Source organism: Acartia tonsa, chromosome 3 (assembly GCF_053477335.1).
Source record: "Acartia tonsa isolate MP-2025a chromosome 3, ASM5347733v1, whole genome shotgun sequence".
In the NCBI taxonomy this organism is placed as follows: Eukaryota; Metazoa; Arthropoda; class Copepoda; order Calanoida; family Acartiidae; genus Acartia; species Acartia tonsa.
The window spans coordinates 35,755,554-35,779,544 of NC_137262.1; the positions used below are offsets into that span (position 1 = coordinate 35,755,554).

General features: G+C 30.8%; 1 protein-coding gene across 1 annotated transcript in view; it reads right to left on the minus strand.

The window, feature by feature from the left end:
• Positions 1–1,396: 1,396 nt before the first annotated feature.
• The window catches only part of LOC145314016 (uncharacterized), an 83,887-nt gene continuing 61,292 nt past the window's right edge, over positions 1,397–23,991 (minus strand). Inside the window, exons 7-14 of the mRNA XM_080153743.1 lie at positions 21,399–21,505; positions 17,089–17,245; positions 16,793–16,900; positions 16,331–16,408; positions 13,272–13,321; positions 9,527–9,598; positions 3,929–4,006; positions 1,397–2,386 (exon numbers count right to left, since the gene is read on the minus strand). Of these exons, the coding sequence (XP_080009869.1) occupies positions 2,329–2,386; positions 3,929–4,006; positions 9,527–9,598; positions 13,272–13,321; positions 16,331–16,408; positions 16,793–16,900; positions 17,089–17,245; positions 21,399–21,505 (708 nt within the window). The 3' untranslated portion in view covers positions 1,397–2,328. The remainder of the gene's footprint in view (positions 2,387–3,928; positions 4,007–9,526; positions 9,599–13,271; positions 13,322–16,330; positions 16,409–16,792; positions 16,901–17,088; positions 17,246–21,398; positions 21,506–23,991) is intronic.

The following is a 23,991-nucleotide window of genomic DNA, read 5'->3' on the forward strand; positions in this document are numbered from 1 at the left end:
GATAATGAATCGAAATATTAGGATTTAAGGTTAGGTTGTTTTCTAAATTCAAAGGGGGGTTTATATGATCAACTAAGGATTAAAAAGGGAATATAACCAATATATATAATACATTACTTTGCATTGAAATATATTTTGAGATCACTTAGATGTCAGAAAGTAAATTTGTATCAGAAAATCCGCTAATATTTCCATTTTATATATTTTACATTATGGCTTCAAAACTGATTTATGTACGCTGGATTACAACGGGTTTTCAGCACTACTGATAATTCATGTTTAGCATTGTATCCCAGACAGTTTACCACGAATATTGAAATAAAAATCAGAAAATATTTACCAGTTTTGTCAGTCGGTGCCTTCGGGCCATAGGGTCTAACAAAACTGGTTTTAATCTTATTATTTTTCGTTCTAATATCCGAGGAAAGCTGTCTATATACGATACGATAATACTAATTTGTCGCATCGTATTATAAAAAGCTTTCCGCGGATATAAAAAAGTATGAGATTAAACAAGTTTTTTAGCCATCAGATGCCAAAGGCACGGGCTAAAAAACTGGTTTTAATCTTATGATCATAAATTTTTATATTCGTAAAAAACTTGATATAATGCAATGTTATACATAATTTTTCAGTATGGCTAAGAACCAGTTCTAATCCACCAAATATTATACGGCTTCGAAGCCATACTGGAAATGGCTATTAAATTATTCTTTTAATTTTCTAAAATAATCTTTAATGTCTCATAAAACAGAGACATTTTAAACAAATATTTAAAAAAATGATGAGGTATTGATTTAAGACTTATAAAATAAATATAAAACATTCAATAAAATTTAATCAAACTAAGGAAGTAAAAACTTACACAGTAATTATTTATCATAAAAATCAGGGCCTCGGCATCCGCGCCTCAGCCGCGCATAAGACTCAAATCTAAACCAGCTTGTGTGCAAAACATAAAATTCTGAAAAGACGGATTGTCTGTTAATGATAAGGTTTAGACATTTTAAAGTTTTAGTATGTCAAATTAACTGACGCTTACAAGCGGCTGACGCGCGGCTGCCGAGCTCTGAAAAAAATAAAAACAGCGCCGTTATTGACCTTCATAAATTTTAGGAATAATTAGATATGTAAATAGATGAATTAAAAAGTTACATTTTTGCTTATTTTCTCATTATCATGTATATCCATGTTAGATAGGTCTCAGGAGGGCTATCTGTCTGTGTGTACCGAAGGATCTCGCTAACCGCTAAGCCGATATGGTTTTCCTTTACAGCGTAGCTTTTCGTAGATACAAGGAAGGTTTATAACTAGAAACTAGGGACGAATGATTTTCTTTCAAAAACAAATATTTAGACTTTGAAATTTAATAGAAAATTAGTTCCAAATACTATGATTTTGGGGTAAGAATGTTTATTATATGTTATACAAATATCAATATTAAAAAAACAATAATATATTTAATTCATTTTTGCAACATTTACTTATCCGATTATCTCTAAATTAATATAGACACAGCCTAGCTATGAAAAAAAAACAATACTGCTCAAAACTAATAAATAATAAATTAGTACAAACAAATGGAATTATCAATTTCAAATAAATTACTGCATGCAATGCTCGTTTAATGCATTAAAAGGTTTTAAATCAAATGATCATCTCATTCATTAAGTATTCTTTGCCTTATTTTTATTAGTGACGCAGCTACTCTACTATTGTGTCTGTCTGTATATCCGTAACTCAGCCTGTGAACATCAATTGAATTTATCACTTTTAGATATCAAATGGCCAACATGTTTGTCATTCTTTACCTGATAACTACATAGTACTAGATTTTTAAAATCTAAATTGATATAGCTGTTATTGCTACACTCTTATAGGCATAATTGTCCTTGCTTATAATCACTTACAACAATTTTTAAACATAAAAATATTTCTTAAAAAGATATTTTTGTAATATCGCAGCTTCTCTATAGTTAGAGTGTGTTCTTAAATATTCATGTAAAATCATGACTTTTAGAATTAACAGTATTTACATAGTCCAGACTTCAAAACTTTATTACAGTTTATTGTTCTTTTAGGATATGAAATGTCCCATCTTGTTATTGCTACGCCACTTATCAAAACTTCTCTTTATCTTTACATTATTGCATTTTTAAAGTCACTTATATTACAATACTTTATTTCACTTCTTAATAATATCACATTTATTTATTGTTCTATTTTACTTTATTTAATTGTATAAAACAATTATTGTCTGTTTAGCTGGGTAGGTATGAATCACTTTCAACAATAACATTGCAGTTTTTTCTTCTTCTGTCGGGCAAATTATTTTGTTTGCTCGTTGACTTCAAGTTTTGTCGCATTGAGGATTATTTCCCCAGTTCTGAGCCATTGAAGAAAAATTACTTTACTTGGAACATTTCCTAATTTCATTTGTTTTGCTCCGGTTTCAAATAACTAGTGGCTTTGCCCCTAGCATCCTAAAAAGATATACCTCTTACCGGCTAATAAAGTCTAAGAAGAAAAATACAAATTACCAATACACAGACTAAATAACTAATGACTGGCCAGTTTACATTTTAATAGACTAATAGACTAATGGAAGGCCAGTATGAGGTATTTTTAATAGGAACTATAAAATTTCTCCTTAACCGAAATTATTTATTTGAGAAAACGACAGTTTTAAAGATTAAGGAAGCCTGAAATCTGAAAGTACTAATCAATCCCTAAATGACAAATTTAATACAATAACACTAAAATAAATAGACTAACATCTTACTAGAATATATAAGTATCAAGTTACTGGAAATAAAATATATAAAAGTTTTAACAAGGGAAATTTTTTTAAAAAATACAAATTAAAAAAAATAACTTAAATTTTATGGTTTTAGCAGTCTATGTAAATAAGTCTTCTATTTCTCCTTCTTTGATTTGTTTTATTTTCAATGTTTATAATGGAAACTTTAGATGGTGATAAAAACTGTTTACATAGATCCTTGTATAAAATATATTCAACAAGGATGACAACATCCATAAAAGTGAAGCACTGAAACGGTAGGACAAACGGACATTAACACTTGTATAGTGTCTGAACTGGATAATCAGAATATAAAAGTATAAGAGTCGAAGCAAAATTGTAAGTAAATTTGTTGCAAAACTGCTTGATACAGGATAATGTTTATGGACATACATTTTTAGGACTTGATTATAGAGTTGCTTCGCTTATAAAATTGTTGTTCTTTGTTGTCCCAGGAATCAATACACCAAAAATAAAAAATCAGATCAAACGGATAATTAGATCACATAAAATTTATTGTTAAAAAAAGTAGAAAAATCAACATGTTTAAAATGGACGTACGGACATTCTGGTAATGATTATAGAGTTGCTACGCTTTCTAAATCGTACCTAACTACTACAGGAATCACCATGCATAGTTTGAAATCGATAGGACAATTCTAACATGCCTAAATTAACGAATAAAAGCTATCTATCTCGAACGGACATACGGACGGACGACGGACGGACGGACAGACCGACCCTAATTATAGAAAAGCTTCGCTTTTAAAAAGGGGAGGTTATTCTACAGTTAGAAACTCATTCACTTAAGGGGGGAGTAGGTTAGAATTCGACAATTCATTTTTTTATAAATAGTTTTCAATAGAAAATTTTTTTAGGGGGGGGAATTTTTTTGTTGTTGTAAATTTCTCCCCAAAAATATTTATGTATAAACCTTCCCAGGAATAATGAGAAGATACTTTGTAAAGGAGAACTATATCAGTCCAGCGGTTAGCAAGATCCTTCGGTACAGACACATACACAGAGAGATCCTGTTACTTTATTATAAGGATGATAACAAATCTAAATTAGGATATTTGGGATTTTGAGCAATTTGTTTGTATTCATTTTTGTTGTAATTTTTAGTTCCTGAGATTGACTGTGCTTCCATCAAATTTTGTAATTCCGGGAGGACCTCCACCCAAACCTCCCTCCAGATCATTCACACTGGTTTATCAGTTTATTTATAACAATTATTACTTACAATCCTATTAGATAAAGTGTTAAGGTTTTATTTCAGAAGCTTAAGATCTTAGAAATTACTGGTCCGTATTGGTTTTACTTTTAAGGGAAGCTTAATAAATATCTTGGGTTGGTTTTAGTTTATTTTTCTGACCTACCCCGCCTTCCCCACAGGCTAGGGGCGAATCTTCTAGTCCTATTATAAAGTAGCTTGTTTGTCCGTTTAGATCTCTAACACAGGACCAATCAAGTGCTCATCATTTCAAATAAGACGATGGACAATAATTAATGTGGATCCCCAAGGTGATAAATAATATTATTCCTTACATGAATTATTTATTTTTCTTATTTCAGTCAACTTATTGAAATACAATGATAATGTCAAATTATGTAAATTTACATAATATCAAAGTTTTAATAAAATCATTGATAACACAATAACATGCTGCTAGAGGCAGGATCAAACACAAACACAAAGTGAAATATAATATTAGATATTTAAGAATTTTTAATTAGTAACCCTATGAACATAAACTTTTGAGTTTTGCTATCAATATAATTATAGTCCTATTTCCAATAAGCTATTTTACTACCCTAAAATAGCTTACATGATTGTCAAACGTTAATATTAATATAAAAAAATATTATTTTTCTAAAATATGAAGTATTTTCAACAAAAAAAAATTGTGTGCATCCTAGCCAAGATATATCTGATAAACTTTTATTTTCTATTAACAACTCAATTTTGGCAGGATCAGGTAGCTCAGAATTGATTTTTTATTGCAAAACAAATTTATTAGATAATAAAAATATTGATTGGGCCTTTAGATGTCCATTTTTAAAGAATGCCACATAAACATGGTTAAGCGAAGCTCTTATAAAATTAATGTATGTCTGTCCGTAAAAGTTAGTTGTATTCACTGTAAACAAACTGAAATTTAATTTATCTTATTGCACTACTATTTACCTTTTAAAAGTTTATTTAATTAATTAAGTTTAAGTTAATTAAGAGAGTAAGTCCAATAGTTTTACCCTCGATTCTTACTTATGGACCTTTCCGTATTTTAAAACATTTTAGATCGTCTTATTGGTTCTAAACCCTGGATTGGGATTCCAGTATCACAATAGGAAACATAAATTTTTGACTATAAAGCTAAATTCAAAACTTATGATAATTTAACTATTTGACATCCAATGAATTTTGAAATGGCGATTCATAAAACAATGTTTGATTGCCTTTCTTATCATCCAAAAATACTAGAAGTACATTTATCAACGTTTTTATGAATCTCTGGTTGAGCAAACTCTTTTGAATAAAAATTTAGTCCGCGCTTGTCAGCGCTAGAGATTGATTCACTTTTTCTGCAAACTTTTTTTTGGCTGACCTTTCAACATTTGCTGGTTTTACAGAGATATAGAGACAGGTATATTGAATACAAAATTTATGTAAAAGTCACAGTTAATTGAAGTATTTTTTTTATTTGCAATAAGAACGGTATTACTCATATATAGACCTTTTCCCTACTGGAATGTACACACTTACTCCTATGATACATTCTTGATTTAACATCTAGTTAAAAGCTAGAATAAATAGGGATATAGTTATAGTTTTACAATCATATATTAGTAGATAGATATTCCAGTAAAATAATAAAGGGGGCAAGAACTATATGTGTCTTTCCCTATAAGGCGAGGGTTCTTTTTTTGTAATGAATCTTCAAAATCAACTGGAAAATTAAAATCTAAAGTTACTATGTAATCATAACCATGTCAGGTTCATACAAGAGAACAACAGGCAAAATATGAACTAAATAGTTCTGAAAAATACATACTGATCTTATAAAAACAAAAACTCAATTGGATAATTTGCCGCCATTTTAACCCTTCAAGGAAAAGCTAGCCAAATTCATATACTAAATCTTCTAACAGCTTAATTGAAAAAGCAATATTTTCGTCTGCTAGCGTAAGAAATCTTACTATTTGGGGGAGGTGGTTGTCTGTAATATACATCTATACTTATACATTTATTAGATAGATAGATATATATGATGATGTGATATGCTGCATGAAAAAATGCATTATACCTTAGCATTAACACAAGGGTAATAATATCCATGTTCTGTTAATAGCACAGCTTTTAAATATCCATTGTTTAATAGTTATTTATCCCATCGTATTGTAGAAAGCTTTCCGTGGATGTTAAAATGAAAAAGTATAATAAAACCAGTTTTGTTATCTCGGGGTTAACAAAACTTGTCTTATTCTTATGATTGTACATTTTTTATATCCGCGGAAAGCTGTTTATAATACGATGCGATAAATAACTATTCTAATAAAAAAGTGAATTTAAGGGTAGCTGCGCTTTTTACAAGTTTTACTTGGTTGTGCCTGCATTTATTTCTTCTTTATTACTTTACAAAGCTTACAAAACTTTTTAAACTTTCGCCATTTATGGAGGTAGAAAAATGATTTCTAGAAATATATATTTGCCAATATTTGCCAGTCAATAAGATGATATAATTTTGATTTAAGTCCTATAATTTAGTAGCAAAGCTGTTATAAAAGTCAGTATGGGGAAAAAATAAGGAGACAACAAGATTATTGTTAAATACATATAATTTGCATGTCTCTATGACGTAATTCTTGTACATATTTCTTTTACTAATAGTTTCAAACTTTTTTTTATTTTTAATATGAGCTTCGTACTAAATGGATGTTATCCTTGACCTTTCTTTCTGAAGATTTTAAATTTTACGTTTTGATTTTTCTTACATATATTGTTCTTATTTTGTTGTCTCAATTTCTAAGGATGAAGGCCAAGGGAAAGGTAAGTGGTTCTTAAAATAATGTTAGTTCAATCTTTTTGTTTTTATTAAATCAATATAATTTGTCAAATTGTCGATATCAATAATGCCATTAAACAAACGGCAACATGTCAAATATAATCCCATTTTTAGATTAAGTATATTAAAGTCATCATACTTAAAATAATCCGCAAAATATTTTTGGAATCTTAATAAAAATTAACCTATCTGTTTAAGATTGGCATATATGTATCTCTTGACTTTTTTTTATAATTAAAAGCCAACAAAAATTTTTTTTTTGATTACTATTAAATAATTAATACAAATAAAAAAAATTAATACAAATAAAAAACTAATTTATTTTCCATTATCTTTCCCTGTATCCCTAATATAATCAACAAAAAACTAATCTTTGAATGCCTATTCTTGAACCCTGGTATATATGTCTGTGTTGTCTATATCATCAATAAAACCCAACCAAAGGTCCCACACATATAAATCTTTGCCTTCGATTTTTAACATGGTTTAAAAGAAAAGTAAAATTGTTAAGAATATCTAATGCAGTATTTTGGCTAATTTGACTTCATAAAGATTGCTAAAAAATCAAATTAACTTCATTGTTGTTAATTATTATATCAGAAATTTATACAATTTAAAAACATGCTTTAGTGGTCATACTCAAAATTCTTTTTGTGTGATTTTATCCAAATCTTTTATACTTTTTCATCTAATTTCTTTGGTTTTATTGGGCAAACTAGGATTATTTGAAAATGTTGGAGATAAAATATTTTCAAAAGATTAATTTTCCTCTAAGAATGCTTATCTCATTATCCATGAAATACGGGCTGGAAACTGTCGAGTTTTTGTCCTTGAAACCATACACATAACAAAACAAAATATAAACAATACATCTCAAAATATAGTGTGTCCTATAAATATACTATGTTTCGCTTTTCTGAAACGAATATTAAAGTCACTCCACAGATTATGACGTCATGAGATAGAATAACCAATGAGAGGCCAGCATAAATTTTACCATTGTGGAGGGACTTAAATCATCTTCTTCTGAAACAAATAATGAAAATACCTCATCTATATCCTCAAGTACACTTCGTACCAGGGATCTAAAGGGATAAGACAATGGATGTACATCCCCAATGGTGATGAAAAAATACCCCTCATGATTAGAGGAACATTTTAAACAAGGCAAGCTTTAATAAAACACTTAAAGTTTTAAGCCAACGAATGAGAGAGCTTATCATAATGCTTTGGTTGCCATGATAATTAACAGCCCAATGACCCCTCACTCCCTGCCTTGTACAAACATAAAATGTTCAGGTTTTACAGTTTTACAGCCCATCTCACTTTTGTTTGTGTGTGTGTATCTGATTGTAAAAAGCGTAGCTATTATATGATTTACTGTGGCGGCTAATTTTTGATGATATAAGTTCCTTTAGTAGAAGTACCTTTTAAAACTATACATTTCTTAACTCTACAGTTTATTTTATATTCAACATTTTTCTTGAGCTGTATTATGAATGAGCACAGTTTTCCTTGTTTGTTTTTGTGTGTGTTATCTTTTTCCAATTTGTTTTATTTTTACAATGTTGTAGATTTGCACTTGCGCTATCTATTTCAGTCAGGGAGAAATATTCTTGAAACAAATATACATACAAAAATATCATATTATAACATTTCTACTAAGTTTTAAGAAAAAAACTTTTTTTGAGGCAAGATTTTATATATTCGACACACCTCAGACATTTTATTGAACTATCTATTCTAATTTTTACCATGATATTACAAGCATAGTAGAAGAGGTCATATGTTTTATCTATTTTTGGTCAATTTTTTTTTTTTGGTTGAAAACTATGTAATTTATTATGATTCTAATGTAACAAATTTGTAAAAAAAAGTACTTTTTCTCCTTTTTTTTGATTTGTTTATTATAAATTATTTTTCTTGAGAATAAGGAACCCTGTCAGTGTACTTTAGTTGAAAGAAGGTAAAATAAACAGGGAAGGACGGGACAATGGGACAAAAGTCCCCAAAGTTTAACGTTTTCTTATTCGTTGGCTTACCAACTTTGTTGACTATTATTGAATTTTGATTACTTGGTTGAGTGTCCAAATGTTTCAACCAATAATTGTAATCTATAAAAGGGGTAATTTTGTGTATCATTATTGGGGATGTATTTAATTTTATCGGTCATTGTCCTTTTAGAATCCTGTAAAATAAAACCAACAGTTGTAAAAGGTCAATAAACATAAACTAAAAACAAAAGGATAATGCACCATCAGTAAGAAATGAACATATATACATTTGAGTTTATGCCAAAAGGTATGAAGTTCCTTTAAAGAATAAACAATAATATATATTAATATATGTATTGGCCTTCTAAAAAAAGCATTATAATAATTTTGAAGGATAAAATAGTTAGTATACCCAGTAATTTTTCCAGGTATTTGCAATTACTTAATATGAATTTTTTATGTTCAATAGTTCAAGCATTTTATTTTTCTAAACTCTAGAAAATAGCTAATAAGAATGTTTACAGTCGAATCAAAATGATATTTAGATAACGGACCATAGGACATGCTTACTGATACACCCTACTTATAGGTATAGCTACACTACTTAGATATTATTTATAGGCTAATTTCAATCAGTTTGATTTTACCAAAGCATTTGCTATAAATTCCTGAATGTAGAACTTGAGGAGTTTGATATGGAATCCAAGGGCTTAGGTATAGGCCCAATATCTATACCGTTCCTAAATAGATAGATAGATATATAATTAGGTAAATTGATATATAGATGGATGCAGAGATAGCTGGATAGATAGTTTTTATGGAATCCAAGGGCTTAGGTACAGCCTCAATATCTATACCATTCCTAAATAGATAGATGGATATATAATTATGTAGATGGATAGATAGATGATCACATAGATAGCTCGATAGATAGTTTTATATGAAATCCAAGGGCTTAGGTATAGGCTCAATGTCTATACCATTCCTAAATAAATATATAGATATATAAATAAATAAATGGATATATAGATGGATGCAGAGATAGCTGGATAGATAGTTTGATATGCAATACAAGGGTTGAGGTACAGGCTCAATATCTATACCATTCCTAAATAGATAGATAGATAAATATGTAGAGGATATATAGATTAAATCATAGATAGCTGGATAGATAGATAGATATGTAATTAAATAGATAGATAGATAGATGAAAGCAAAGATATATAATTAGGTAGATAGATATTTCTTATCTTTCTTTTTTGAATATTCACATTATATAAATTCATACAAGCAGAAAATTTAATAAAAGCTAGAAAAAGTATATTATGTTTTGTCATTATACATGGAATAAAATTGTTTGTCTGTGTTTAATGGTTTATAAATGCAGTTTTCTAGCTCATACACAAACATATAATTTATTTAATTTTATATTTACTAAAGAAGATAAATAGAATTTTTTTGTTTGTTATGGATTGACCAAGATCCCTTTTTCCAATAATTTTTAAAAATATCACTTTATACTTCTTTCCAGTAAGTCTTTGAAATAAATTAGAATCCACTGGATTAGAATCGGTTTTAAGCCACACTAGAAAATTATGTTAGCATCGAAATATCCGCTTTTTGAGATGATCCTAAAATATTTTTGAATAGGTGTAAAAAGTGAAACTTAACAGCCTTTTTATGAAAAGGGCAGACTATAAATAGATTATACAATTACTGTCTTTTTATAATTAAAACTTCTATAAGGATTTATTTTCCCATGACAAGCAAAACATAAAATTGAAATATGAAATAGTTTAAAATTTAGTTTTATTGGTGGACAGATTTGACAGAATATTGGGCATAAATTTTCCTGTGATAAAAGGAGCCTCCAGGAGTTTAACGTTGTGACTTCTAGTTTTATATCTCATTTTATAAAGTAGTCAGGTTTTTTGTCTGAAATTTAGATTTTTAATTAATAATTGAGTTAACCATTAAAGAGTAATTTTACATAGGTCACAGGAGGTTTTTAGGTTACTTTGCTTTAAGATTTAAGTCTTGGAATTAGTTTAATGCTATTTTTAACCTTAAAATACAGAGCCCCTAAATGCTACTAAATAAAGATATAGAAAATGTATAATTCAAATAGGTATTCATATAGTCATGAGATGTCTTTCTTGTAATATAGAAATGGCCAATTTTTTAAAAATGTATAGCTTTCTTATCATTTAGGAATTAATTTGAATTGTATAATTTCAAATTTGAAATATTTCTTATGTAATTTAGCAAGACCTTAAAAATGGTAAAAATATTGACAATTATAAAGTAGATGCGCAACTAAGAATTAGATTTTCAAAAGTTTTCTAATCATAAGTTTCACTTTTTAAATGTTCTCAAGCATAAACTATAAATATTTAGGATCAAAGCTGGCACTCGCACCAAAATTATTTCAATATTTATTCTAGTATTCATTCGAAACCGATTAATATCCGGTGGATTAGAACCGGTTCTCGTCCATACGAAAAAACTATGTCTAGCATCGTATTATATCCATTTTCAACGAATATAAAAATGTACAATCATAACCTTGAAACCAGTTTTTTAGCCCGTGCCTTTGGAATCTCGGGGCTAAAAAAACTGGTTTTTAAACATTTTATATCCGCGGAAAGCTGTTTATAATACGATGCGAGAAATAACTATTCTCATCTTCCTATATTCCATTTATAGGATAATTTTTCTAGTTTTAAAGTATGTGGAAGTTTGTTGGAATCTCAACGGGAGGTAAACAATTTTCAGGGAGGGAGGAGGAGACTGTAAATAATACAGATACTCAAAGTTTATTAAAGATTTTAGGTACTAACATCGATTCTTGATTAGTTGGTTCAAAACTTGTCTAAACTTTCGAAGGGTTAATTTTGCTTGTCATCATAATTGATATTCATTTTCTTAGCTGATGTTAATGATAGATGTCTGAAATTTCTCATGAAGATTCCCAGAGGGTAGAGGAGAAACCTACAGGGATCAAAATGTGTATGTGTTATTTTACACTTATCTTTCCGAACCGTGCTTTTTTGGAAAAAACTATCCTTGTTTTTAAAACATACAAATATAGCAAACAAAAAAATCCGGCAATGTACAATTACAAAGTCATAAACAATATAGGAATAAATATTGATTTATAATTTATTATTTATGTCAAAATATATTAATGATGGAAAAATGATAATATAATTTTTTTTTCACAGCTACTGTAAAAATGCGTTTGTCCGTCTGTATAGCTGAAACTACTGAAACCCTTTCGATTTTCTCAGCAGCTATGATAGAAAGATGTTCAATTGTGTACATTTCCCAAAAATGTCTACAAACTGCCTTCCAATAATAGTGTAAAAGTGCCCTTTTCTGTTGATTAAAATTATTGGTTAAGAAGTGTAGACATTTTGAGTTTGAAGGACCCAATCAAGCTTTAATAAAAATCTTTGGGTACTGCAATAATTTGCAGTCCAATGTTCCCTCATTTTCCTTGTGTTTATAGAGTTTTATCAAAATTAATTTCTCAATCGACACATACAAAAACAGCAAGCACTACGGCAAAATTTGATTTCTAATTTTTAATTTTCCTAATGGATGAAATTAGACATAAAGTCCTGTGTTAAATAAATTTAATTTTGTACATGTCATTGTTTGATATTTTGCAACTTTGTTGCTATTCAAAATTATTATATTTAGTACGAGCGGCTTCGCCCCTAGAGGCCTCTAGGGGCAATTGAGGGAAGGAAGTCGAATTTGATAACCCAATTTCTTATTTTAGATATTAAAAGAAAAAGTAAAAAAAAATATTGGGCCCCCCCGCCTCATTTTTAATTTTAGTAAAAAAATTAAATTATCTTTATTTTGGGAGGGGGTAATTTTTTTCTAGGGGCAATTTCTCTTTGGAGGATGGTGGTACACTCCCCAAAAATAGTTATAAACCTATAATATATAAAGCTATCCTGTTAAGGAGAACCCGATTGGTTCAGTGGTCATAGAGATCATTTGGTACAGACACAAAGACAAACACACATCCTGTTACTTTATTACAAGGATTTGATTAGAAACCAAGACTATTATTACTTATGATACTTTCTTCTTAGACATAGTATTTATCCTTATTTCAAAGTAATAGGATGTCTATCTGTCAATTTGTTCCGAAGGATCTCGCTAACAGCTGAACTGATAGGTTTCTTCTTCTCATAGGTTTTAAAACTTTTTTTTGAGAGATTACTGCGACCCTCCCAAGAAAAATCACTTTTGCAAATGCCCACCTTCATTCCCCTAATTCTTTTGTTGACTTTTCAGGGTAGAGGGGTCGAATTTATAAGTGTCCTAAGATGCCCTCAGGAGCATGGCCGCAAGTGTAATATAATATAAAAATGACAATGAGAAATATAATTTTACCTGTGATTTCTTAAAGGCCTGTCTGACACATTACTCAACTTTCCATGATACTAAAATTTAATAGTTAGTAATAATCATAGAATAGATAATTGATAACTAGATGTCCAGATAATTAGATAGTTAGTTAGATATATAGATAGATTGGTCAATTGATAGATAGATACATGGATAGATAGATAACTGGTGTGTTGGATCTATATCTTCATCACTATAGATACATAATGTAGATATATATATAGATATAGTCCACATAGAATGAACAAAAGTTTATTTGTAAAACATCATGTTTCATGCATTAAGCAATCTTCAGTTACAATTTAATACTGACAATAATATTAGAATTAATAGATTTTTTCAATTAAATTTAGAGGATTTTTTAAATATTGAAATTACAAATACATAATTTTAAAAAAACTATCTTGAAACGGCAGTATCAGGTATCATTAGCAGCCAGGTGTTCAATCAGAAGGAACTTGTCTCTGTGTCTGCACTTGCTGTTGATCTCAGACCTCTTGTTGAGCATGGTGACGTCATTGTTGAACATGATCTTCACCTTCTCTAGGTTGCAGAGTTTGCATGCACCGGAGCTAGGGTTGTAGGTTGGTGCTTGCTGCAGGATGGACCATCTAATATCAAAATTAGTTTGATTTCGTTTTAATGACCAAATGAATGATGATAGGCTGGTTTTGTGCTCTGCATTGGCATTGTTAAAGGATGACTTGTGACCAGTAAATCTTTCTTTAAAAGTGTTACCAGTCAGGCCAATGTATGTGGCAGGTTTGACTGCATTGATGACTTCTGCTTTGTAGACCAAGGAAGACTTCAAGCACTGGCCTCCAACGGGACACACAGCTTGGCCACCACGGCAGTTGCACAATCTTGCAGGTTGAGTGTTTGCAGCAGCTGTATCTTTAAGTAAGAATTTGTTATGTCCAGCTATGATGGCTTTGATGCTAGGCATACAACAATAAGACACTTTAACTGTAGAACGGTTGAAGTACTGTTGAAGAGGTGTGTTCTTAAAATGTTTATCAATCAGTAGTAAGAATTTCCTTGCAACATTAGTTTTCACTGTTTGACAGAAAGGAGGGTTAAACCAAATAACCTTTCTTCTCCTGCACCTTGTAGTAGGATGACGTTGTTGGTTGGGTGAGTAGGTGAAGTCATCATTGTAGCCAGCTGAATTCAATGCATTTTTGAAAGGTATTTTCTCAGCTTCAAAGATCTCTCTTGAACTTGAAAGTTTGGAAATTCTACTTGAAACCATTTTGGGTATTTCTTTCTTGATGTTAGCAGGATGGTTAGATTTCGAGTTTATGTAGCTGAGATCAGTATTTGGTTTCTTAAAAGGTCGAAAAGTGTTGGCTCTCAGGTCAAAAAAGGCATCCAAAAATTCGGTGCTTGTGATATTGCATTCTATTGTTACTTTCAGTCCTAAATCTTTGAAAAGTTGAAAAACTCGTTTTCTTACTTGTTCAACCTGTGGACCAGAACCATCAAGGACAGCAAGACCATCATCTCGGTACAGACCAATTTGAGGTTGTTCAATGACGTCACCCAGCTTGCTAAGGATGTAGAGACCAACCAGTTCACAACATTCAGCACCATCAAAACTTCCCATGGTTATGTCAAAGTTTGATTGTGATTTTTTGATCCAAGGATCTTCATTCAGGTACAAAAATGATTTCCTTGTGTTTTGTAAAGCTTTGAGTTCCACAGATGTAAAATTATGGTACTGTTTTGACCAGTTGATAACAATATCAAAAAGTTCTTTGCTGATTGAAGGGTAAAAAGAGACAACATCAAATTTGAAAAATGTTAGCTTTGTCTTATTTCGTAGGCCACTGAACCATTCAATAACCTGATCAGAATTTTGCCAAAGGTTGAGATTTGTTGCTGATTTAACTTTGCTGACTGCAGTTTCAAGGATGGTTTTACTGACTTTACCAACATTTGACTTAGCAGGATTGAGAAGTCTGTACACCTTTCTATCAGGAAAATTCGGTTTGTGATCTTTAACAGTTACAAAGGCTTCTTGTTTTATGTATTCATCAACCCTATCAGCTATACCCAACGTAGATGTAAGTTCAGCAGCTTCTTTATTTACATTGTCAACATCAGATTTGTCAGCTTTCTTGTATTCACTTGTCACATTGTTATGCAGGATTGTTTTATATTCATTAATAGGTACTGTGTACAAGTTTCCAGTTTTATCAGATTCAATGATGATGTCTTTAGAATCTTTAATTGTTTTGATTGTTCTTTGTAAAGATGTTTGGAATTCATTGTTGACTTGCCTGAATTCAATTGATGTAATGAGCTTGTAAAAATCTTCCTCAAAGGCTTTCAACTCGTCCATCTGGGGAGCCCTGTTGGTAGTTTTGAATCCATAGTTGTTGTTGGTGTTGGTTGGTTTTTCTTTGACAGCAAATAGCTTCCATCTCATTCTTTGAATAAAACTTTCTACCTTGGCGATGATGATAGACTGATACTGCTTCTTGTTACCCAAGGGAATGTTCTTCAGGGAGTGGTTAAAATGAAACTTTTGCATATATATAGATAAATAGATAGATACCTGTTGTACAGGAACTATATCTTCCCTACTAACTGATACATAATATAGATAGACAGATAGATATATAGATAGATAAATAGATAGATATATAGATTGATAGATAAATAGATAGATACCTGTTGTACAGGAACTATATCTTCCTTACTATCTGATACATAATATATATAGATAGGTAGATAGATACCTGTTGTATAGGACCTATATCTTCCTCACTATCTGATACATAATATATATAGATAGGTAGATAGATATCTGTTGTACAGGAACTATATCTTCCTTACTATCTGATACATAATATAGATAGACAAATAGATAATAGGTAGATAGATAGATACCTGTTGTATAGGACCTATGTCTTCCTTACTATCAGATAATATAATATAGATAGATATATATATATATATATATATATATATATAGATAAATAGATAGATAGATAGATTGATAGATAGATAGATAGATAGATAAATAGATAGATAGATACCTGTTGTATAGGACCTATATCTTCCTCACTATCTGATACATAATGCGGAGCTGATTGAATATGAGATCTGGGATCAATCTGAAACAAAAACATTTATTAAAGTAACATAATGATTGTCTGTCTGTATGCGTGCACCAAAGGATTTCACCAACCGCAATACCGATGCGGTTCTCCTATGCATCGCATCTTTTCATAGGTTCAGGGAAGTTTTTTTATCTTTTTTTCGGGTACGGGGTATTATCATCCTCCTTACATAAATCCACCATAGAAAAAATTCCTCCCCCAAGTGCCTCTAGAGGCCTTTATTGACAAAATCGCTAGTAATAGTAATAATTAATTTTGTTATTGATAGAAGCTGCATAGAAATACTACGGGCAAAGTCACTGTTTTAACATAAACAATCTAAGCCCTTACTGTTAACTTTTTATATATTAATAAAAATCTAATTAATGATTGCTCTACCTCTCTATGATCAAAAGGAGGTCTCCAATCACTTCCCCCCGGCATGGAGGCCATCAAGGATCCCCGCCGGGCTGCTCCAGGATCAGAGGAACCTCCAGAAGCTGCAACCTGGAATATTTATTTATTGCATCGTACTCTAGACAGCTTACCGCGGATATAAAAATGTACAATTATGATATTAAAACCAGTTTTGTTAGAACCGAGGAGACTAAGGTCCGGTCTAATAAACATTCTGACATTTTAAAGATTTTATTAAGGTGAAATTTTTTTTCTCTTGGAAGAATTTAAATATTTACCTGTACAGCCCTTCCAGGGCCAGGACCTGGAGGTCTGGCGGACACTTTGCCGTCTCCAGCCTCCAATTTGGAGGCCTGTGCTTTATTTTTGCTGTCCCCTCCATCCTTCAATAGCTTTTCTGTCTCCTCAGCTTTACCGCAACATTTCATACAGGACCTACAAATTTAAACAGAAATGAGGGAGGGGACATTTATTACACTGGTACCCAAAGTTTTCAAACCACGCTATATTAATCATCGACTCTAAAACTTTGGGTACTTTTACTTAATTTTGAGATTGGTTAGTTCAAAACTACATAGTAGTGTCTTATTGTTTTAACCTATGATTTTATTTTTATAGTTTTCCCTAATAAAACTAACCTACATACCAAAAGATTAATTAAGCTATGATGATTATTACTAATTATTAATTAATCATAATTATCTTCTCAAACAACAATTAAAAAGTATAGAGTAGCTGCACTACTAGAAAAACTGCAAATATTATTATTTATGAATATCAGGGACAATGAATATAAAAGTGTATAATTTTCGTACAAACAGGGATCTAAAGGGATAAGACAATGGCCGATAAATCATTGTACATTTCTGTAGATTACAATTAATGTTTGAAAAATTTGGACACTCAACTTGATAAATCAACCAATCAAAATCCAATAAATGTCCCGAAAGTTGTTGAGCAAACAAATTAGAAAACATTATTATAAACATTGAGGACTAGTGTAATAAACAGCCCAATGTCCCCTCCCTCCCTGGCGTACAAAGCTGTTATTACAAACACATTTTAAATACATGGTAACAAAGCAACCAAAAAATTCCCCTCAATTTTGACAAAGGCTCGGCACCTGTAGCTGCAGCATATTTAAAAAAACTGCAGCATAACCAGTTGTAGAATATTTCAGGGATCTAAAGGGATAAGACAATGTCCGATATATTGATGTACATCCCCATTGATGATACAAAAAAACACCCATTATGTAGATTATACTTTTTTTTGACACTGAACTTATGAAACCAAACAATAAAAATTTAATAAAAGTCCTAAATTTGTTAAGCCAACCAATAATAAAAGGTTATTATAAAACTTTGGGGACTAGTATAAACAACCCGATGTCCTCCCCCTCTCTTAGAATACATAGGGCTGTCTTTAGTTTAAAAATGTACACATAGAGCTATACATATAATTTGCAGCCGATGATCGTTGCTTACAGTAGCTATCAGCTATCAGCAGCCGCAGCTAAGCTGTCCTCTCCTTTGATAATCTGCGGACACAATCAAGCCGTCATAAAAATGTTCGGCTGCTGAGCCCAGATTTTCACTCACATCATTTATCAAAAGGAATAACAAAAGTGACTTTTTGTTGAAAATATTAAAGAATTAATTTTTGTTGATGAATTTTGGAACACAGTAATAGTGTCTGACTGATTATGACGTAACAAAAAAAATTAGCCAATGAGAGGCCACTATACATTTTACCATTGGTCAATAACGGCCCCTCATTGGCTAATTTTTTTTGTTACGTCATAATCAGTCAGACACTATTACTGTGTTCTGAATTTTGTAAATACCAAACAGTTAAAAAGAATAAACATTTTTCCATTATGCCTTCGAAACCCATTAATATCCGCTAGATTATAACCGGTTCTCAGCCATACCAAAAAAATATGTATAGCATCGTATTATAGAAAATTTTCCACAAATATCAAAATAAAATTTATAAAATTAATACCCGTTGTGTTAGCTCGGGGCTGATATACTTGGTTATAATCTTAAAATTGTTCATTTTAATATCCTCGGAGAGCTGTCTATTAGATAAGCCTTCATTCTTTTTTTTTAAACTTTAAAAAATGTTTGTTTGATATTAAAAATTGTTCCTCAATATTGTAATAATATATTTAGTATTACTTAAATCTTACATCAGATTATCATGTTTTCAAATAAAGTGTACAATTTAGCGGAAAAAATAACGATTTTCCCCATCCCTTCTACTGGATTAACGAATTGACCAATGAATGGCAGTGGAAATAAATAGCCGCTTAAGTTGACTACAATTTATCCCCTTTCATAATATCCACGTATATTCTACCTACATCCATTGTAATAACCAATGAAATAAGGCTTAAGCTTGTCAATACCCATGATAAATTTTGTGCTTTGTCCTTACATCAATAGAATTTGTTTTAACATGATTTATTACAGATTTAGAATTTTATGTGAAATATGTTTACACTTATCTCAATACACTAGGAAGGTAGATAACATGGTATTGTAAAATGAACAAACTCGTTCTCAAACTACGCCCCTAGAGGCCTCTAAATGTTTGTTTGTTTTTATTTCAATTATGTCTATGTTGCGTTCAAGTCTCTAAGTAAAATCGAGAATGGTAAAAAAAATGATTTCTCTTGGGAGGGAGGTGGTACCCTTCACAAAATATTTATAAACCTTTCCGGGACCTATGAGAAGCTACCCTGCAAAGGAGAACCATACAGGTACAGACTTCGGTACAAACAAACAGACACACAAATAGACAGAGAGACATCCTGTTACTTTATTATAAGGATTAGTTAGTACAAACTATTGTAAGTGTCCAACTTTTCAATAAATACTATTAATCAAGAATTAACTAATGCAGGTTTTAATCCAAAAAAAAATAGTATAAAAATATCCAAAAAGAGGTCCTAGGGACGATACAACTCCAGAAAATCATTTTCTCGTATTCATTCGAATCCGGTGGATAGGAACCGGTTCTTATCCATACGAAAAAACTATGTCTAGCATCGTATTATATCCAACTTTCTACGAATATAAAAATGTGCAATCATAAGATTAAAACCAGTTTTTTTAGCCCTTGCCTTCGGCACCTCGGGGCTAAAAAGCTGGTTTTAATCTTATAATTGTACATTCTATATCCGCGGAAAGCCGTTTATAATACGATGCGAGAAATAACTATTAAAATATTTTAAATTGGTAAAGAAAGAGAGAAAATACCAACACGTGGTTGTAAAACTTTAGGTACCAGTGTTATTTACAGTCCAATGTCCTTAGATAAGTCCTTAAAATACTAAAAATAACCTATGTTAAGTTTTTAAATAAGTTTTAACTTGCAGGGAGTCAAATTAAAGATACATTGTCCTAGCCCTATTTCCCTGATTTATCATGGAGGGAAGGGACAGTGGGATGTTTTTTAGACTAGACCCCAAAGTTTTCTTTTTCGTTGGCTCAACAACTTTGGGGACTTTTGTTGTATTTTGATTGGTTAGATTGATTGTAATCAAGTGATTGTTAGTTTATTGTAATCTTTAGATAAGGGTAGTTTTGTGTATTATTATTGAGGATGTACATCAATTTATCAAGCATTGTCTTATCCCTTTAGATCCCTGAGATTTATCCTCTTTCCCCTAGGGCTTCAAAATTGTCTGGCCATTTTTAGATAAGGCCTTTTCATTTTATCTACAATGTACTTGTCCTATACTTTAAACTCATATGACATAAATTTTAAAAATATAATTCTATTTTAAAAATTTAGATTATGTTAAAAATAAACATTATTACTTTGTAAGTTTGAATGTATGTTTTTACTGTTCTATATATAGATTTTTGTTACAAAAACTTGAAATTTTAAAATATATATTTTGTAAAATGTTATTTATACAAAGGTGAAATATTCCTCTTCTTTTCGTAAAAATACTTGATGTGCGTCTGAATGTTTGAATATAAAAGGTAGCTCTTTTGACGTAGCTATCTTTTCCGGGGAGATTTTCGTAGGTCTTTTGAAGTTTTATATCTTTCTTCTCTGAAAGAAAACTTCTTCCAATAAGTGTTGTGACAAATGAATTGATCCCAGATAACTCCTGACCTTAATGGTGAAGACCATTTTTATCTGTTAGCAAATTGCTTTCCGTTCTTTTGCAGTGACTTGCCTGTGTTTATATTTCTAAAGCTATTGGCTGATATTCAAAGACCCAATTGAAAGTTGGCACAGGGTCCCCATTCTGTGTGTATAGTTACATGTACCTCTATTCTTTTACATTAATCTTCTACCCACCCAAGATAAAAAAGCCACTACAATCCATATATTCCTCGCCTTTACCATTAAAGTAAAAGAATAGAGGAGGTAGGAGCTACATTTAACTCTACTCTGGTCTTTGAATTTCAGCCTTAAGCATCGCAAATATAAAAACAGCCAATTAGCTTCAAGAGAGCAGACGGCATTTATACTAAAAAGGTACCCATGACTTGGGCCAGGTGGTAATCTTGGTTATACATTTATTCCTTTACCTTCCCTTTGCTGTTAAAAAAGTAATTCTTACTTGAAACAAGACGGCAGTGTACAGAAGAGAACTCTAAGGAGGGCGAAGAACATGCCACACCCCACCAAACTCGGCCCTATCAACTTCAACTCCAAGGTTCGAAACCCCTGAAAATAAGAAAATTAAGATTATTGATTCAAAATTTTAAGATGATTTTAATAATTTGTAAAATACGAAAAATTAGGTTGAACAAACCTCTTGGGGCAAAGCCCCTAGAGTCTAGGGGCGAATCCGCTAGTTATATATAAAGAGTTACAACTCTCGTTTATAATCTGACATCTAAAGTACGTAAAATTTTATCACGGTAAACCTCTTTCAACCGAAATTCAAACCCTGAGATTTCTTAAGAAAACAAAATTAAAGTATCCTGTAAAAATGAGGGAACTTAATCTTTTATAATGCTCGTTGCATTTTGGCATACACAATTAAACCTCTTTAATCTTTAAAAGATATAATTAGTGAATTACTTTCAAACAATGCCAAAATGCCAACTTCAATGCTGAAAAGCTCCTCTGAAACTAATGTAATTTTTATTGACTATCGAATATTTGATTAAAGAAGCTATCAAAGAAGATAAAGTATAGAATAGAATCCAGGTAGAAGATTCTGCCTGGCTAGCCTGAAGTAAAATTGGAACTTTTGAAAGACCAAAACGGCTACAAGGCTGTTAGTAAATAACATGATTTCAGTAATTATTCAGAAAAAATATTCAAAATAAATTTCTTTTCCAATGATTTACTTAAAGCCATGTAGCCGAGAAGCCAGCTTCCTCTTCCCTATTCACAATGGATTAAAAATGAATTTAATGTGCATATTAAGCCTTAAAAAAATAATTATGTAAGAAAATTTACAAAAAAATATTGGTCTCAGTATTTATATTATAAAACTAAGTTGCGCTCTTATGTTTCTTATATTAGATGTTGATACAAATTAAACTTTTCTAGTTTTGTCCAACTAGTCATTGTGATTTGTACTTTATCATTATTGTCTTTACTGCGCAAGTCAAAGATTCCTTCAAATTTCCCAGAAATATTTAGGGTTTTCATTTCTATTCCTCCTTATTCTATGGAAGCTATATAAGACTTTTAATTAATTATTGGACAATAACTGTTATAATTTATACCTAGCCTCGGCAGCCACACGTTAGCCACAGCTAAGCCTCAAATTTGAAATCGGGTGGATGCTATGAACACTTTTTAAAAACAGGATTGCCACATTTGGATTAGGTTTATACTACGAGCTACATTTTATAATTGCAAAAGGTTGATTTCTCTAAGGCTTACAGGCGACTGACGCGCGGCTGCCGAGCCCTTATTTATACAATAAAATAAGAAATATTGGCTTTGAATATATCTTATTTATATTATACATTAATTTTAAAACAATTCAAATTGTCATTGCTGCGCTAAATACGGACCTGTAATCTATTTATAGTTGTAACTCTTTACAATGGTAAAATCTAATTTGCACCTTTCCAAAAGCTTTACTTTAACTTTTAACGGGTTTATGCAGAGATAAAGGATTAGAAATTTTGTTTGAAGCCCAAGATTTCCTTAAATATGATTGAGTTACCTCTTTTAGGTAAGCTTTACATAGGTCCTAAGGTGGTTTTAGGCTATATATTTTTAGATTTATCCCCTGGCATATGGTTATCTTTATGTACCTTTCTTACACGTTTGAGTCCCTTTATATTAGGAGCGCAGGTATAATATGATATATAATAATAACTCAAGTAAATTGCTTTATCAAAAAATCAGTAGAACCCAATCAAAATCAATTAGGTTAAACTAAAGCAATAAGTAGATGACAAAAATTTGATCAATTTTAGGCAAATTTAAAATAATCCTTTACTCGTGATGTTTACCTGAAAAGCAGTGCACAGTAAATTCTATTAAAAAGTTAAACTAAATCACTAAAGCCTTGTTTTCTCTGCATTTTTAAGTATTCAACAAAAACTGCATAATTTTCTGATATTTGTTATTAGCTAAATTGTTTTGTGTCTTTTTTTTAGCACTGCTGTATATTCCAGAAAGCGTAGCAACTAAATCACTAAAGCCTTATTTTCTCTCCATTTTTTAGTATTTATTTAAAACTGCATAATTTGCTTACAACCAAATTTTGAAAAATCGTGTCTGTAAGCTTTTATTGCATCATAGAGAAAAAAATAAAAGAGAGGAATCGAAGCAACTAGAAGACGAAAATAGGCAGTGGGCCTAGAGGCCTACTCAGCGCTGTTGCCGCGCTAAAATTTATTGCTATTCCACTACTTTTCAAATGGGAGGATTAAAAATTATTTAAAAAAATATTTTTTTACTTCTTACTATTTCCATATTTAGGGCAAGAATATTAGATTAGATATTTTCGTTTTAATGTTTTAATTAAAAATTACATAGAATTTTATTTTTATTTAAAAAAATTTTTTCATGAAAGATGAATCCTTCTATTTCTAAAAAGGGGGAAATTTTTTTCATAATGAACATTCAGCTGATTCTGACCGCCCACGGCTGTTTGTTAAATATCGCTTTTCTTTTTATTCACATTATTATTTATGATTGACTTACAAAAAGCCCTGGGCGGTTTTTGATTTTCGTCT